The sequence below is a fragment of the Xiphophorus maculatus genome, chromosome 19 (assembly GCF_002775205.1).
Source record: "Xiphophorus maculatus strain JP 163 A chromosome 19, X_maculatus-5.0-male, whole genome shotgun sequence".
Classification (NCBI taxonomy): domain Eukaryota; kingdom Metazoa; phylum Chordata; class Actinopteri; order Cyprinodontiformes; family Poeciliidae; genus Xiphophorus; species Xiphophorus maculatus.
The window spans coordinates 11,743,947-11,762,094 of NC_036461.1; the positions used below are offsets into that span (position 1 = coordinate 11,743,947).

At 39.5% G+C, this 18,148-nt stretch overlaps 2 protein-coding genes across 3 annotated transcripts in view; one reads left to right on the forward strand and one right to left on the reverse strand.

Annotated features, from left to right (window-relative positions):
• Nucleotides 1-18,148, forward strand: part of tfb1m (transcription factor B1, mitochondrial) — a 34,868-nt gene that overhangs the window by 11,120 nt on the left and 5,600 nt on the right. The gene's annotated exons all lie outside the window — the stretch shown is intronic.
• cldn20 (claudin 20) lies at nt 1,590-6,931 on the reverse strand. Its single transcript, XM_005799152.2, has 2 exons — nt 6,679-6,931; nt 1,590-6,188 (listed from the first exon to the last, which is right to left on the reverse strand). The coding sequence occupies exon 2, from the start codon at nt 6,056-6,058 to the stop codon at nt 5,330-5,332; it is 729 nt and encodes a 242-aa protein (XP_005799209.1). The 5' UTR covers nt 6,059-6,188; nt 6,679-6,931; the 3' UTR covers nt 1,590-5,329.

Sequence of the window (18,148 nt, forward strand, 5' to 3'; positions counted from 1 at the left end):
CCTCGAGCTCAAGGCTGTATCCTAATTAACCCGTGCGTGATACAGAGGAGCGCTCACATTCTCTCGCTCTCTCGTCTAAAACCAACTTCCCAAATCTTTCATAGTAACAACTGTGGGTGAAATCCTTTGATGAGAAATGTAGGTTAAATACACAGAGAAGCAGATCCTATTAGCGCCTCCCCACAAGAGGAGCAGATATTTGATGCACAGTCTTGTTGCGTAACGACGAGGAGTGGGTGCATGAGAAAGAGATCCTTTAATAATCCATGGTATTTTCCTCACTTGGCGAGTAATGAGGAGACTCCAATCAGTTTTAATGAAATGCCAGATTCTAACTAATTTAATAAAGGCTCCATGAGAAGTTTTCAGGCTGCAGGACAGAGGAATTAAAAATCAAAGACTGCATGTCTCAAGTTATTTTAATGCCTCATCGGTTATACACTTTACTCATTCAAAAAAATATTTTAGCATTATTGCCTCATATTTTTAGTCCTGTCTTTCTCTAAAAACACACCAAAAGAATATTAATCTACATTGCTTGATGACATTCAGTAAAGTTTGTGTTCATATGAATATTTTTGGGGGGCATTTTCAATATAACCTTTGTTACTGAGTCTTTTAGTCAAAATTAATATTCAGAAACAATTTCCTAAGAATCAGATGAATATTATTAAAGCTAAAGAAAATATAGGTTTTGAAAACGCCTGCATTCTTTCAGTGCTTGTGATAGACCCACAGAGAGATGTGTATTATTACTAGTAGTGTTAATAAAATATTATTAGCAACAATGCTTAGTTTTCTATTTTTAATATTAGAAAAAAATGGAAAAGTAAGACTGTATGCAGAAAACTCGCATGCTGTAGAGGAACATGCAAACTGTGGACAAAGACCAACAAATATTTGATTTCTTAACCCACTTTCTTGAAACTCTGGGAAATGACGGCCTCTTTCTGCTTAGCTGTAAAATAGGACTTTGTCTTTTTTATAGTTTCTGATTGACTACTGTTCAGTAGAAATGATTATAAGTGCGTGTCTTTTATGTTCTGCAGCTGCTATGCCGTTAAATGACGATGATATAAAATCTCAAATTAAGGACTATATTTATTAAATATTCTGTGGCAAATTTGCAGGAGCTGCCAGACTGGCACTAATACAAAATGGTTTATTAGCACCATGTACAGACAAAGTTACATTTGTCATTTAAAAAGAAACAATGATATTGCCCTTCTTATCATGACTTGCATGTTATGCATGTTATTGATAGTCATTAATTTTGGGGTTGTTAACCCATTTAAACCCATGTTTCACTTTTGTATTCGTTAATGCCCTCATTTAATCAAGCAGTAACAGGAAATGCTTCTGGGAATTATATTAGATAAAATCTTTTCTGTAAAACGCTTTTGGCGCACAGTTGCATTTTATGGACGCCTCTTTGAATTTAAATTTATAGCGCAGTAATTTCTTTGATGCAGCGTTTGTAAAAACCAGCTTCCTGTTTCCTGTCAGAATAGGCTGTAGCATCCTGCAATCTACTGGCTTGGGAGAAGCTGAGCGCTTCTAAATCAAAAACACAGATAATAGCAAAGCTGTATGCTTTCACAAAATAGTTTTATTGGTAAAAAATAGAACTACTTGCACAAGCACATTGAGACAACTGTATCGGAACTTGTGAACTGCTCATCACAAATATGCTCTGGCAAAGTAAGAAGTGCTAAAGCATTCACAAAAATAAGCTGCAGTTATCAAAGTAATAAACCCAACATCTCGGCACAGTATACGCAGAGAGTTGTAACTCTGTAGACTTTAAGGACCTAGTCACATTGCACTCTGGCCATTTATAAGCAAATAAAATTGCGTGCTGATGATTAAGCTGCACAGCCACTACAAAAATCTCTAACTGGTATTTCCCTGCTAAATCCCATCAGTCAGAAATTGCTCTCTCTTTTTTTGTCCAGAGTGCCCACTTGTGTTATGTATTGATACTGGTCCAGAGAGCCTGGAATGCTCATTCATTGAACCAAACTGCCATCAAATAGAAACACAAATAAAAAGTGCACTGAGTAGTCTTCTTATAAAGAAGATATGGCATGAACGTGGTATTTTATCTTAGACTGAAACAATCTGAAGGATGACAAATCCTTCTAATAAACAAACAAAACACTGTTAAAGTCACAGACACTTGTGTACAGTCGTCACAGACCGACACGGAATCATATTTCCTGATATAAATACATTTTTAAAGCCCCACACTTAGAGTGCCTTGATAAAGTATTCATGCCCTATGAGCATTTTATCTTTTTTTTTCTCTTACATTTCACTAGAAACCTCCATGAATGGAATCTTGTGCTAAACAAAGTGGTACATGATTAGGTAGGGGGCATGGGCTTGAAACATGTTTTACATATAAAAAAGTTTAAACACACTGCAAACAGAATTTCTAATGGCTTTCTTCAGGCCTCTATAGATTACTCTCAATGGAATGGATGAGCCTCTTGGCTGCTTTTCTGATTAATGCTAACAGGAAAACAGGAAATGATGCAAGGGTGCTACTATTGTTGAATATTACGTTTGACAATATCAATTACATTATTCCCATTTTCCCAACTCCAAAATATTGCAGCCAGAAGTTCTATGCAGTTGTGAAACTGCACATGGTATTGACTTAGGACTTTGCTTCGTGTTCACTTTCCTTAGTCGTGGTGCACCAAGACAAAATTTGGTGCACCAAATTTTGTCTTGGTGCACCATTTCTTGGCAGACTGCAGTCACAGTTGTTCCACATTTTTCCATTTTGAGATTATGGATTGAATGTTACTCTGAGACCTCCACAGCTTAGGTTGTCAAAAGTGCTCTGGTATACCTACGTGAGTTCCTTGGTCTCACATAAAGATAAACCTCACACAACATCTGCATTTATAATGGGATTAACATTCCTAATGATTCTATTTACTCTTATCACATAGAAGCCCAATAAAATACTTAGAAATTTGTGGTTGCAGTTAAAGGGGCAGGAATACTTTTACAAGACACTGTGGAGTCTTGCTGTGCTTTGAGGGGAACGAGGAATAAGAAGGATTTAAAATAACCCTCGAAAGCTGCAAAGGACTGTACACAAGCATCTAGTCTGACAGAACAAATCTCAAATCCATAAAACATTTTAAAATGTAAAATTCATAGAAAAATAAACAGAAAAATTCCAGATATTAAAATTTGTCATCATGAGACAATTTGGCACATTCTCAAACACATAATGTGTCAGTATTAGCTGATGACATGGCACATTCTTTACTAGTTTTATTGCATTTATCAGTAGTGGTGCCTGGGCAGTGTGTTACTGTCAGGTGGCCAGCTCTGACACGTGCCAGTTCGAGCACTACTGGGCTGCCGAGGTTGCCAGTGGCGCCCACTGAGGAGCTCGTGGTGTGCTGGCAGCCGCCTGCAGGTGGCAGGCTGCACTCAGCCATCTGCACTTCCCCAGGAAGCTGCATGCTTATGAGAGAAAAGGAGAGAATGTGCAGTTCTATACATCCCTGCCTGCACCATGCACAAAACACAATATTCCTATGCTCAGAGTCAAAGTGTAAACTCACCCTGAAATGTAACCATGAAAGCGTAGCCCTGCAAATGACACATGAGTAGGTACGTGTGGGTGGCAATTGGTGGGAAAAGCGTGTGTGCCTGGTGTGGATGTGCGTTTGAGGAGGACACGCTTTCAGCATGCATCAGCGTTCTCTCGTCAGGGATCACATCCATGTGACGGCTGACACAAACAGGCCAGGGTGAATGAGTTGGAAAGGAGGAAAAAAAAAATAGGAGCGACTGGTAGGAGTACAAGGAACTAGGGCTAGTGGGACAGTGACGTGAACGCAATTTAAGACCGAGAGCTTCTGCAGGTGAAGACTGGTAACATATGCGCCTCGCTGCTGACGCACTTGGAAAACAAGTCACATATGGAGAATGACTCAAAGCTTTTTTAGTCGTCTGCCACATAACTATCCACTTGACTCAAGGAGCCTCTGGTTATCTTCAATCGTGTTCCTGCGATGCTGGACCATTAAATGCTGATATGATGAGGGAATGGTTATAAAAAAAAACCGTTGCAAGGAAGAAAGTCTTCCAAAAAGCTTCTACACAGAGATCCATCTGAAGAAACTGAAAGCAGGAGGATTTGACTGCATGAAAGGATGCCCCCTCTAAAAGAACTTCTGTGACTGACAGATAATAAAGATGTTTAAACGGCAAATCTGTCTCCATGGCAGTGAGGAGGCGGTTGACAAGTGAAAAGCACATGTGAAAAGCTTCTGAATGTTTACTATGCACACAAAAAGCGCACAAAAATCATGCATGTGGTGTGGGTGTAAACGTCTACAATGTATTGTTGCAATAGACAGGCTCCAAGTTACACACAGGTTGATTTTGTCTGGTTGGGAAATATGAAAACGTCCATTCATCTGAAGCGATTAGATGTTTTTCCTGCAAAATTTCTCTCCCTTTCTCCCATATCTCCACCTGCAGAGTGATATGCGGGCATCTGTCTGTCCGTCTCGTCTTTGTTAGGTGCAGCCAGCAGCCCCACATCCTCTGCTCCTGACAGTCCTCTTTGAACACTTCCAGCAGGGTTAATGTTTCTACAGCTTTGTTTTCAGGCACAGGCATTGTGTGGTTCAGTCGCTCTACCAGGCATTCCAACGTTTTAATACGCAAACAGGCTCCACACGGCATGCTTTAGAGGCAAAAATATCAGCATCCTTCTAGTAGCTAACAAAAATATTACCCTTTTAATTTCAATCAATTCAAGGTTGCATTCTAGGAGATATGTATACTAAAAAAATAAAATAAAATGGCTTGCTATGGAAGGGGTTTTACTTTCTGCACTCTGGTGTTTATATTGCCTATTTAGTCAAATAAAGCAGGGAGGGAGGGAGATCTTTATGAATGATTGTAAATAGCAGCTAAATGATTGCTTATTTCTATTCAAAGCTTTGGTGAGGGGGTGGGGGGTGAATTCTACACAGACGACTTCCTTATTTGCGTAATCCATTCCCGGGAGCGTCTTCTGTGATTTACTGATGAACAATCTGCATTTTGTTGGGAGCTTCCTTCCATTCTGCAGCATGAATCCTGCCTTCTTTCACATTTGCGCTGTTTCCTACGAAGGCGCTGCTCAGGGAATACCTCCACCGCTTGTGCTTGCAAAACAGACTAAAAGGAGACAAAAATGAATTCAAAGTTGTTGCCCTCCTCTTGCTCCTTTCAGTACAGCCCGACGTACGGATTTAACTGTGACGGTTTTCTCCCTCAGGCTTGCCTCCCTATAGCTGCTGCTTTATTACACGTAGTCCTGCAGGCTGTAGCCAGTCTTGTTGTCTAAAGGGGAGAGAGAGCAGTACTGGTGCTGGAGCTCCTGCTGCTGCTGGAGCAGCTGTTGCTGCTGCTGCTGGAGCAGCAGTTTGTCCGGCGGAGGAAGCAGAACCAGGTCCTGAGGGCCGTGTCTTTTCCCCGGGCAGGACATGCAGAATATGGACCCTCCGACAAAAAGGAAACCTGCTGAAACAAAGGCCACATACACGGCACCCCCGGGCTCAAACTTATTGCTCTCCGGCACGCTGGAGTCCAAGAAGTTTGTGATGACCTCCTTGGTAAACCAAGAAGCGGGCACCAGACAGAGAAAGCCAGCGGTGACGAAGCAGCCGCCGCTGGCAATGGCGGCGTGTCGCTTGGAACGGCGTCCGCCTCCCCACCGTGTGCATTTCAGCCCCAGAGAAGCAAGGCAGAGGCCCATGGCGGCCAGCACGCAGCAGAGCACCATGGTGGTGCGTGCAGTCTGCAAGTACGCAGGAAGAGAGAGCACCGAGTACTTGAGCGTGCAGCTGAACATGCCGGTGCTGTACCAGGTGCAGTCCATCCACAGCCCCTGCATCTGGGAGATGGCCGTGATGATGTTGGAGCCCACATCTGCGCTGACCTTCCAGTTGGGCAGCAGGGTAGCCACCGTGGCCCCCATAATGCCCAGCAGCGCCAGGACAAATCCAAATATCTGCATGCCAGTGGATGCCATGCTCCTCTTCTGAGTCAGTGCTGCCGCCTCAGCCTTTGTCGTCTTCAAGCAGCATCCACCCGGCGCCAGCCAGGCTCGTCGACCCCTCTGCCTTTCTTAACCTCTCTTCTCCAGCTGCAGCTCCACTGGACTGGGGTAAAGAGAGCAAAATGAGAAACTGACTTGCACTACAGTATACCTTATTTCTCATATTATTCGCCTCACACATGCAGAGGCTGCAAACAAAGGAGAGCATGGCTCTAAGGTGGAAGACGCTGAGTCTGGCTGACAGTAGGTAATCAAAACACTGGACTCTGCTGCGCTTTCTGTTCTCCTAATCTTTAACAGCCACATAGTCTGGAGAGTGAGGAAGGAGTTGTGGTATTTGCATTGCAACAGCTATCTGGACTTAAAGCTGCAGTGTCCTCACCTCATCTAGCTGTACAATTTATACTTTATTCTCTGAAAACCAGTTTTCCTCAAGGTGAGGTGTCACAATAACTGACCTGAATATACATGTCATTATTTTATTTAGGAGGATAAAATCGTTGTTTGCATTGTTAATTTAAAAAAAATCCTTTGTTTCTTCTTTGTTTTTTGTTTTTTAAATCCAATGATGCGATGTTAAAATAATTTCTTACCCCGACTGGTGCAGAGCTGGAGCGGACGCGTCACGTTTTTAGCAGTAATTCCCGGAAACACGCACTAAAACACGGCAGGCTGCTGAGCTGAGGGGGCGAGGAGGACGGCTCAGTCCGGACCACCGATCCATTCAAGCCATCCATTTCCTTAGCAACAGCGCGGGGAGAGACCACACAGGCTCGACCAGAGCCTGTGAGAAAGTGACCGTAGCGCCTCCGCCGCCTCTTCTCTCCTAGCGCGACTCTCTCTCTTTCTCTCCCCTCACCGGGGTGTGTGTGTGTGTGTGTGTGTGTGTGTGTGTGTGTGTGTGTGTGTGTGTGTGTGTGTGTGTGTGAAAGAGAGGGAGCGCGATCTGCCTCACAACTTCATCAGTGATTACACAGCAATGCGCCCTAATCACTACACGCAGTGCGTGAGCCTCGTCTCAAACCGATTAGCTGCTGCTTTAGTTGAACCGTTTTTACAACGTTTTACCGAACTGCGAACGTTGCTGCTTATTAATGTTCAACTTTTAATCCGGTTTAACATTTTTGTATATAAATTAAAAAAAATCACCACTAGTAAGCGAAATTCAGTCCTAGAACGCAGTTGTGTGGAAATTAACTTTCGTTATCCCGTATTTTATTGGCACTATTTAAAAAAAACGATGTTAAGGGAAATTAGCATCAGATGTTGGCACATAAATAAATCACTCTTTATGTGCTTTTTAAACTCGGCAAATGTGTGGGGAGTCTACAAAATTAAATTAAAGTTATAAGCAAATAAAGTCATAAATAAATGGATCTCATGGAAACAAAACAATATAGAAATACTATTAAATGAGGAGCTTATTTTGTCAGTGATGTGTCTATTCATTCATTTCATGTTTTTTTTTATTTTGTGACACTTAATTTGTAAAGCTAATTTACTTTTTATTATCACTTATTTTTTTAAACAATTTTATTCCGTGATTTCTTTATTTCAAGTTCCTATATTCAAATAAGGGGGTGGAGTTTTCTCTGGAGCTGGTCTTGTAGCACAGCAATGGTGTGAGTTCACATTTGTTTTTCACAAACTACTCCTCCAACCTTTATTCAATTCAAAAATACTTTATTGTTCCCAAAGGGAAATAAAGTAATTAATTAAATTAGAGAACAATTACAGTAACGTGTTTTCCCTCCTGAGCCCTGTTTGGTGCAACTAGCATCATGTCATGAATCAACTGGGTTCACAAAGTCATTATGAAAAATTGTTTAGTGGGCAATATGAAGGAGATTGGAGAACTCTGAGATGATATGCAAGGGTTTGCTAATGAAACTGAGCAACCTGATTTAACATTTCTGTTTTGGCTGGTGTGGTGCCAAGGTAGTTATCCCTGACAGAATTTGTTTCTCCTGCATCAGCACAACAGGCTTTGCAGCCACTAATGCAGATGTTTACTGTCTCTCAGGTCTCTGCGCTCTGACTGGACCCCTTCTACAGAGTAAACTCCACCTCCTTATGTGAATATAAGAGCATGAAATTAAAACAGATCTAAAAAACAATAAGAATATAAAGTAGCTTTACAAAGTGTTAAAAAGTAAAACACCATTACGAAATACATAATAAATAGCTAAATCCTGAAATTAATTAAGACTGATAAAATAAGCTCCACATTGGGGGGAAAAAAACTGTATTTTGTTAATTATTCAGTGTAAAATCCTATATTTTAGGCTACTGGTCGTGTTGTTGCTGGTAGTCTTTGGTTTTGCGTGTGGTCAATTAAGATTCTTTATGCTGATCTTCATTTGGATTTATAATCTTGAAGTCATTTGTTTCCTTCACAATGTAAATTATTTTTCCATTTCAATTTAGACTAAAAAAACTGACAAATCAAAACCGTTTGCTCCTTCCCATTAACAACACCTGAACAGAATCACTTGACCTTAAGTAACCTCATCCCCCTTCGACATGCTCAGTGCCCAAATTAAGCATGGCTCCTAGTGAAGATAAACACAGGAATCAACATAAATGGCTCCTAGAGGTACATTTAGTTATTTGTGCCCCAAGTGTGGTTTACGATGTTGAATGAAAGGTTTGCAACCACATGATTGCACGTTGCCTGTTCGTCTTCGGATAAAGTATGCGGGGACCTTAAATCTTTATTTTTTTATGAAACAACTCTCCATGTATGTGTATGTAAGTTAAAATATCAGATAAAAGATCATTTATTTTAGTAATTCCATTCAAAATATGGAAAATATGATCATGACTAATGAAAACTCAAATCCAGTTTCTCAGAAAATTTGATATCAGATTAAACTAATCAAAAATGGATGTTTTTATCATAAATGTCAGGCTTCTGAAAAGTATAGGGATTCACTTCCTCAGCAATCACCATTTGTGACTTTTAAAGGGTGTCGATGACCGTCTTCTAGACAGCTGTCAAGTCAACAGTCTTCCTCATAAGTGTTGCCTATTGACCCAGGGTGAGAGACCATTTGAAGGTCACCTGCTCAATGAACCTTTGCAGGTGTTATGAGTTAATTAGCTGATTAGGTTGTAACACCACAAGCTTCCATTAATTAATTTTTTGACATTAGTATATTTTTTCAAAGTTGATTAATATGTAAGCCGTATTAAGCAAAATGACAAGAAACAAAGGCTTGGAATATGTCATAATGAGTTGTACTTTCTGAAATAACTGGCAGGAAACATGCATTTGCAAGGTTAGAAGATGAGCTCAACAGTCAACATGTTCAACAATTTTAAGTCGACAATATTAAATTATGTCGATAATGTTTTTGCACTATATTCCCAATAAATTACATTATAAGGCTGTGTTTGTAATTTGACAAAATGTGAAAAAGTTTGTTATGTAAATACTTTTGCAAGCCACTGCCATAAATATCACATACTTACATTAAATTGCAGCAGTCATAATATTGCAGTGCTGCTATGCTGCTGCTACAAGATAAGAAGTGACAAAGATGTAAACCTGTGATAATATTTCTAATCAGACTAGCTGCACAACTGGGGAGGGCCATCTAGTTTATACAGAAGAAATGTCTGCTACCATTAGGTTTAAAGATTAAATCGGCAGCACCAACCTTTAAATCAGAGAATGTTTTTTTATTTGCTTACGTGCCAGAGGCCACAGGAGCAGGTTTACCCGTCATGCCAAAACTGACCATCCCCAGAGCATCATCTTAATCAGTCAGCAGGAGACTAAAACTCACAGCTGCTATCCTGTCTTTGCATGTCTTTCTTTCCTCTCTGTAGAGGACATGTATCACAGAAGGGGAGTGGCTTAGATGGCCTTGATTCATGAATGACAAAGCGGACAAAACAATAGTGTTAGGAATGTGTGTGTGTTGGGGGGGCGGGGGGATGAAGAGGATAAGATTAATCGATCTAATATGCTTCTAAGTGCAGATCTATGATAGTTTTTATTGCTGCATTAATAAACAAACCAGTTCCTCACCTACAGCAATCTGCTTTTGGTTGCAATGATATTTGCGGCGTATAAATAAGGTGCCTACAGCTGATTGGTGAAAGTATTGATCTGTTTGTTTTACTCAACTGTTCTCCCGGCGCTCTTTTTGCTAAACTATCCCCAAGACACCTTTTCCTTCAAATGAGATCTGGCCAGCATGTGGGTTGGTGCACACAGTCAACCTTCAACAGCACTACATTCCCAGAACTCCTCATGGAATACCGCTGCAGCAAGACGAGAAATTTTCTACTTTCCCGCAGACGCACTACAGCCAGCGTGGCATGTGTGATATTTCTCATGGTAACAGATGAGATCTTAAGTGCTGATGCTGTGTTGTTGTTTTGGGAGCACGATAAATAAATAAATGGATAATCCAGGGAGTGGAAGGAATGAGGGAAAAAGTAGAAGGAGAAAAGAGCAAAATGCAGTTGACATAAACCCAGTGAGTGCAGATGTGCGAGGCTGTGATGTGTGAAGATGTTGCAGACTGTTGTGAGTGTGGTCCCCTTCGTTTTATCGCCCACAGCAGCGCTCTCTAGCTTTTTCTGCAGCATGGCTCTGAGGCAGAGCTTGGCTGGCCACAGTGCTTTTTGCCCACACGAGGGGCTTTTATCGATCAATTTGCATTTTTTCTCTTTTATGTTCTTCCCTCACATAATTGGTTTTCATGCTCATCGTCTTGCAAGGACGGTTTGTTCACAGATTAGATGCAAGGTGTTGTCTGATTGCTGGGATGTTGCTGTCAACAGTATTTATGCAGAAAGGCTCTGGTTCAGTTTCAATGCATCTTCAGGTGCATCTCAAAGATTTAGAATATTATATAAAGGTTAATTTAATTCCACATTTCAACTTAAAACTTGCATAATATATAGATTCATTACACACGGTGTTATATGTCAGCACTATAAATATTTTAATTTTGATGACCAGCGTTTCACAGCTCATGAAAGCTCAGAACCAGTTTTCTAGAAAATAAAAATTTTCCAGAGAAGCATTGAAAAGTTTTATTTAAAAATATGGGCCTATTGAAAATAATACATGTACAGTACAATACATAAAGCAATAAAACATGTCTATGTGAGAAATATTATATTAAATGTTCCATCTTTGAAATCAAAATCGTAGGACTGGAGAATTTTTTATCTGGAAAAGTATGGAATTTTAATATGGGAAAATGCATATGAACCCTGCATAAAGCCGGTGAGTGGAGTGGAAGTATGATTGGGATTTGATCATTTTCGCAAGGCCATTTCCTGGTTCTTCTGCATTTTTTCCCCTACCACTTAACTTTCTCACTCTGAACAGATTCTTTAGTAAATTACCTTTTGCTGAAGATTTCTGTGAGTTTGTGTTGGACAACTGTCTACTATGGAGAATTCCCTGTGAATAGTCATAACATTAGTCCTTATTTATGAAATTACTCACTCAACATTACTCTTTGTATATGAAATTAGATTTTTTGAGAGCTTAAATTTGTGTTTTTATGAGATCTGAACTATAATCATGAAAATGATCAATGAGAAGCTAATTATATGACTATGTAATTAAATTATAAATTTCATGTTTTGAATTAACTTTCTGGAATAAGTAATATTTTCCATAAATATTTGTACCCTCTGTAATCCTATGTGACACATTTCTATTAAATCATCTCTCCCAAATCTACCATTCAGAATGGCATTTATACATTCTTAAATATCCCACTAAAGCTTTTTTACCATGCCGTCTTCTCTGAAACAGTAAATTGCTCGTTTTAGGGCAAGGTTCATGCTTTTCTATGACAAAAGCATCTCTCAAAGGAGCTGATCTTGTTGAAAACCAGAGTGACAGTCTTGAATGTCCTCTGTCTATGTCATGGGTAATTTCTTTTCCCAGGACATCAAACCATTCCTTCTTCTGGCCCATAAACTATCATGGTTCTGGTATTTTCCCTGGCATAGACCTCTGTCAATAGGCTGCCTTCTTCCACTGATATAATGGGGGTTGTCTTTTTAAGGTATTGTCATGATTAATGCAAGTCTCACAGTTTTTGTCGCACGTTCTCTGTGAGCTACTCTCTCTTATATTCCCTGGTTGTTTTAGAGCTTTCTTCCATTTCCCTTTTTTTCCTCGGTACCTTCCATTATGTAAGTAAGCACAAGTGCTGGTGGTTCAGGTGGTGCCCCAAGGCCCCTGCCATCTCGTCTTGGTTACGCTTAGAGGGACATGACAAATTACTGCTCACACCCCATCGGGCAAAAACTCTCAGGGAAAGACGCATCAGAGGTGGAATAGGAGAAAAAGGAGCTGGAAAATCATAGGGCAAAGCTGGAGTAATGGAGTACCCTGCTGAGCTATGGGAAGGTCAGACAGGAAATATGATAATATGCTAAAATTTTAATATGTACGTCAATGTTTTGTTCCCATGTGGTAGTTAAAAGGTCTTGAGCTGTGGACAGAAGTAGATATGGAATTTTGAGGTTGAAGTTTCTCATATTATGCCCTTCTCACAAGTTTAGTGAGTTTCTACTTTCTTTCAGCAGAATGCCTTTTTTTTGTAAGAGGGAATACAAGGAGTGAATGTGGGTTAATCAGATTAATTAGCATAAAATAAGATGAGAAGCAAAAGTTAAAAGTTTGTTTGAGTGTTTGAAGTTTTTTTTTCTCTCCCAAACTGATTATGTTAAACCAATTATTGCCAGAGAAAGATTATTAAATACATAGCCTTATGTAACATTTTAATAAGAAGGGTAAGTCTGTGTTAACTTATTTACATACCAATTAAAGAAATGACTGACATCAGAGAATAGTTAGTCTTTATCTGGCTTACATTCACTTCCCTTTTGAAGTGCAGGAGAAGGCGTCTGAACTAGAAGACAAAATGTTTAACATTGTAAGCATGATCAGAAAGTCCACTGGCCTTGGAAAATTAGGATATAGCACCGAAGGTTGGAGACTCAGTTCAGTCAAGTTTACAGACACCCAACGGAAGCATGAATATAATTAATTTCAGGCTTTTTATTGATTTATTTGAACTGTTTTTAAAGCATGCAATGACATGACAATGGGTTTTTTTTGTTTGTTTATTTTTTGTATTTGAAGAGAGTACAAGTTGCATTCATTGGGGATTTTCTAAGTGTACACTAAAATTTGGATAAGTGGTTCTCACCAAGCCACATAAGGAAGCACATACTTTTATTGCTGTCACCAAGGCTGTGGTATAAATCTTGTTGACTATTTGACCACTCTTCAGTATTAGTCAGTATTAGTAGTCCTTGGTTTTATGGAAACCTCAAATTCCCCAGCATTCCAAAAGTATTGCATGTAGCTGTTTCAAAATTTATTAGGTACTGGAGTACAGTGAACTTGTCATGTTTAAGAAACCAATTTGAGATGATTTGAGGTTTTTGACATGTTGCAGTATCCTGGTGGAAGTAGTCAAAACATGGATACATTATGGAGAACACAGTCAGCAGCAATTCTAATATAGGCTATAAATGTTGTACTAAGTGACCCAAAGTGTGCCAAAAACAATTTTACTTGATCAGTTAATCAAGAGGTTGGGTCGCAAGGATGAAAGGTCACCAAGGGTGATGAAGGTTATTCATCATACCCTAAACTCAACGCTGATAGCCTAAACTCTTGATACAAGGAGTTGTCCATGCTTTCGTACTGTTATATCAAATTCTGACCTTGTCATCTGAATATTTCTATAAAATCAAAAGTCAGTAAACCAGAGAATAATTTTTTTTCATTTCTGCAGAGTCAGTGGGAGCTTTTACCCATTTCTTGTTTTTACCTGATAATAGTGTTACCCTGCCACGGTAGCCCATCTTTTTCAAGATATAACCAATGGGTACTTTAGCTACTTTGACTTTCTGTTATCTCAAACCAATTTGCCCCTTCTACTTTGACATCAATGGCTAACTTTGCAAATACATTTGCCATTCACTAGCTATTTCAAGCCATTCTTTGGAAACCTTTAAGATGACAGTGTGTGAAAGGTTTAATAGATCAGCAGTTTCAAAAATACTCAGACCAGCGTGCCAACTATTCCATTTTCAGAGTCAGAGCCTCTGATGCTTGGTATATTCACTATGGAGGTTCACTATATTTACATACATAAATGCATTGTGTTGCTGCTGTACCTAATAAGGAGGTATGAGAGATGATGAGCTATTCTGTCTAATTTTGACTGTGGATTAGTGGACTCATCAGTTGTTTTTAAAATAACTACAGAAGTTGAGTTACATAATCCTTCCACCCAGGAAAAATCACCTCCTTTTCAATGCATTTTTAAAAGCTCAATATTAAAATGACATTGATGCCATATCATGAGTATATATGACCCTCTGACCAGAACCATATTAGTTTTTTTTTTTTTAGTAGAACAGCATGTCCATAACACCTCCTGCAGAGGGGCCAGGTGACTGCATGTGATTTAAGATGGAGTTCCCTTGCATGTTGGGGTTATCGGTGAAGAATTAATGGCAGCCAGCGGGGTATATTACAGTGGTGCTACCCAGTCGAGCCATGTAGCAAGGCCATACATAAATCATAGCAGCAAAGTGACTTGGACAAGCTGATGGGTGAATTGCTGCTGCCTGTATAGGCCCAATATCGACTTTTTCCCTTTGCTCCTCTCTTAAATCATAAATTGTGGAATATAAATGGCCTAATTATTCCAGCAGAGAGTGAAATTAAAGGCATTCCTTTTTATTGCGTCTTCCTTGCAGATGGTGGTCTGATCTTGCGTAACTGAAAGACTGAGAAAAGTAATTTGTGGGTCCAGGTATGAAATCCTGATCAAATTCTTAACATGTTGTTGATATGACAGTTGGATAAATCCATCCTCATAATGGAAATAAAAATGATGCTGCGAAGGCCCATTGATGCCCTTGACATTCCCTGCCTCAAAGCCCTTACATAAAACTGATCTGAAAGGGCTATCAATCACGGCAAGAAAAGCCTGGGGTCATTATTTAGACTTTAATATGACAAAAATCAACATTTGGAGTAGAACAGAAGCTTTATTTAACAGATGCATTCACTTATAACTAGAAAATCCTTTTTTTTGTCATCCTGGTACTGTTATCTTATGCTGAACCTAAGACTTTAAAGCATTCTCATTTCTGGCGCACAGTCTTCAGGGCTGTTGAGACTGTCGGTCCCCACTGCTGCTGGCCCATTAAACGCCACTGCGGCAGGAAGCTCAGCAGCAGGCAGGCAATGCTGGGATACACTGGGATTATAGATCTGATAAGAGATAGTGCTGCAGTTTACAAGTCCCTCTCCAAATGCTACTTCTGCTGTTCAAAGAGAAAGAGGGGTATTTCAAACTTTCATTAGGAACCCTCTACACGCCCTTGGACCACTTTAGCTTTCCTCCCCTAATTATCAACGCGAGCCCCAAGCCCAAAGCAAACAGGCAGCTGCGAATGAGTGAGTCACAATCCAGAAATATAAGCAGGAAGGGTGCATGAGGAGCTCCGCAGGGCCTGCATTCACAGCAGGAGAACTGTTGAGCAGAATTAGACGTCTTTTTATTTTAACTCCATGAAATCTAAGTTGGAGGTGGGGTTTGTCCTCAGGACAATATTTTATTTACAGATTTGTTTCCCCCCAAACATTAAAGCAACATACTACAGTAATAGGACCATTTGCATACCCTCTTTCTACTTAGCTCAAATTTTTCCTTTTCTCAAGTTTTTTATTTGATATGAAAAAATAATACCCCACTTTTTGATATCCATTGAGACAGTTTATAGAGGTAATTATTTTTATCTCGCCTTACAAAAACCCTTTTAGCATCTTGAAAGGCATTTAAATAAAATCATCTAAAAGTTGTGAGATGTATTGCTGTTATTTTTAGGGTGAATGTTGTGAATGAGTCTCCATGGAATCCCATAGTCATGCTGCTCAAAATGTCTTTATTAGCCTCAGTGCACTCTTTATCAAAGAAGTAAGGTTAGAACTAAACATGGGGAATCTCACAACCAACTGTTCTGCTTTGTTGAGTGGAGCATCATTCTTATTGTGTTGTATCTACTCTGGCTATGTGGGTTTATATGACCAAAAAGAGTGTTAGTAAGCACCTTTTGATGCATTTACAGTTTAAAAGATCTGATCATGGCATCATAAAACTCAAATACTAGTATAAAATTTGAAATGTGTAGAAATTATCTGAAGGATATACTGTATATACAAATATTGAATTGAGATTCCCAGTTATAACAAACAGGCTCTTCCTAGTCTGGAATAGTTCCTCCTACATAGCGTCTTGTACACTTAAACCTGACACAAGAAGGATCAGGTGTGTATGAAAGTGGAGCCGGGTTTCTCTCTGGTACTTAAACTGTAGTTCAACTCAGATTTCCAAAACCATGATTGGAATGTTTGTGGTGGTGAAAGTGGAGCAGTTGAACACAAAAAGTTTAATCTAGATTTTTCTATATTGCTATATGAAAAATGAGCATCAACTTAAACTCTACATGCTTTGCTATATTAATAACTGTATTTTTTGTCTTTACTATTCATTTTAGCACAAAAATTTTTGTTTTGGTTGTTATCCTTCCGATTGACATACTTCCACCTCCTAAATGTTAGCTTTTGATATGAGTGATGTCACTCACTGCTCAGGGGGCGGCACCATCACTTTAAGGGTGGTAAAAAGTTGTCAACTGCATCATCAACCTTTTTTTATATCACAGTGGATCCTCACCAATTCACTGTACATTACTTACTGACTTCACTGTGGAGCGCAGCTGCAAATTATTCACAGAAAATTCAGATTTTATTTCTAAAATATCAAAAAGAAAATGCAGTTTGGGAGCCTACATACCTAAGTGCAATTCTATGTCACATTCTATTAGTTGATGTCTGCAAATCAGCTAATCCAAGAGTGCCATTGATCCTTGCTGCTAATTGTCAGCACCCCCAAAAGCACAGATGAGGAATACTGTATATTTTAGGTTCTACTGTAGCCAAGACTGTTTCCACAATGTGCACTAATACAAATTCACAGGTGGCTATAGTCCCTAACGAATGTGGATACGAAGGTTCTACTTTATTTGCATACTTATTCATTGGTGATTGGATACCTCAGTGCGCTGGGAGTATAGTAAACAGTGAAAGAAAATATGTCTGTGTGTCACAGCTGGCCCTGAAGCTTTTATTTAATCGACAGTTAATAAAAAGGAAGACATAGGGCATAGTTTTGTGTAGTTTATTTTTCCCCTATAAGGAGTTGGTAAAAGACAGGCCCACCACTAGACATGTACAGTGCCTTGCAAAAGTATTTCCAAAACTTTAACTTTTTCAAATTTTAAAGACTTTTTTTAGATAAAAAAAGTAACATTAGAAGGTGCATAACCCTGAAACGACCTTGAAAGAAAGTGATGCATTATCGTCTAAACTCTTGCAAAAAAGCATTAATCTGAAAAATTTGTGCATTTATAGGTATCCAGTCTCTCTTGATCTGATACCTCTAAATGCACAAACTCAAATACATGCCACATGTGGCATGATAAAATATGGAAAAGTTCAGAGGGTATGTATACTTTTCCAAAGTACACTGCATCTGTTCCTTCTGCATTGATGACCACTCTCTGGATAGAAGGCATGCTGTAAATTGGGAAATCAGGCTTACAATTATGAAGAAATTCCCAGATGATGCAGCAACACAGGAAGACTCAGTTTCTTTGGTTCGTCTCACAGATGTTACTGTGGCAACTGGACCTAACCTGCCAGGCAGCCAGCCATGCTGCGTCATCTTGTTCCGCCTCTTCTTTTTGTTTTTGCACAGCAAGTTGATCATTCCTATTGTCTCTTTTTGTTCAGCTTTGTGCCTCTCTAGGCATTGATCAGGTAAGCTTTCTCGGCGCCATTCTTCTCCACACTCTTGAATTCTTCTCTCCCATCACACCTGTCTGTGCTTTCATGCAGCACGCATGCCTCCACACACACATTTCAGTCAGCACTCTTTCTGCAATCCATTTTCAAGGTCTCTGCTCATCCCCCTCCCCCTGCTGTTATTT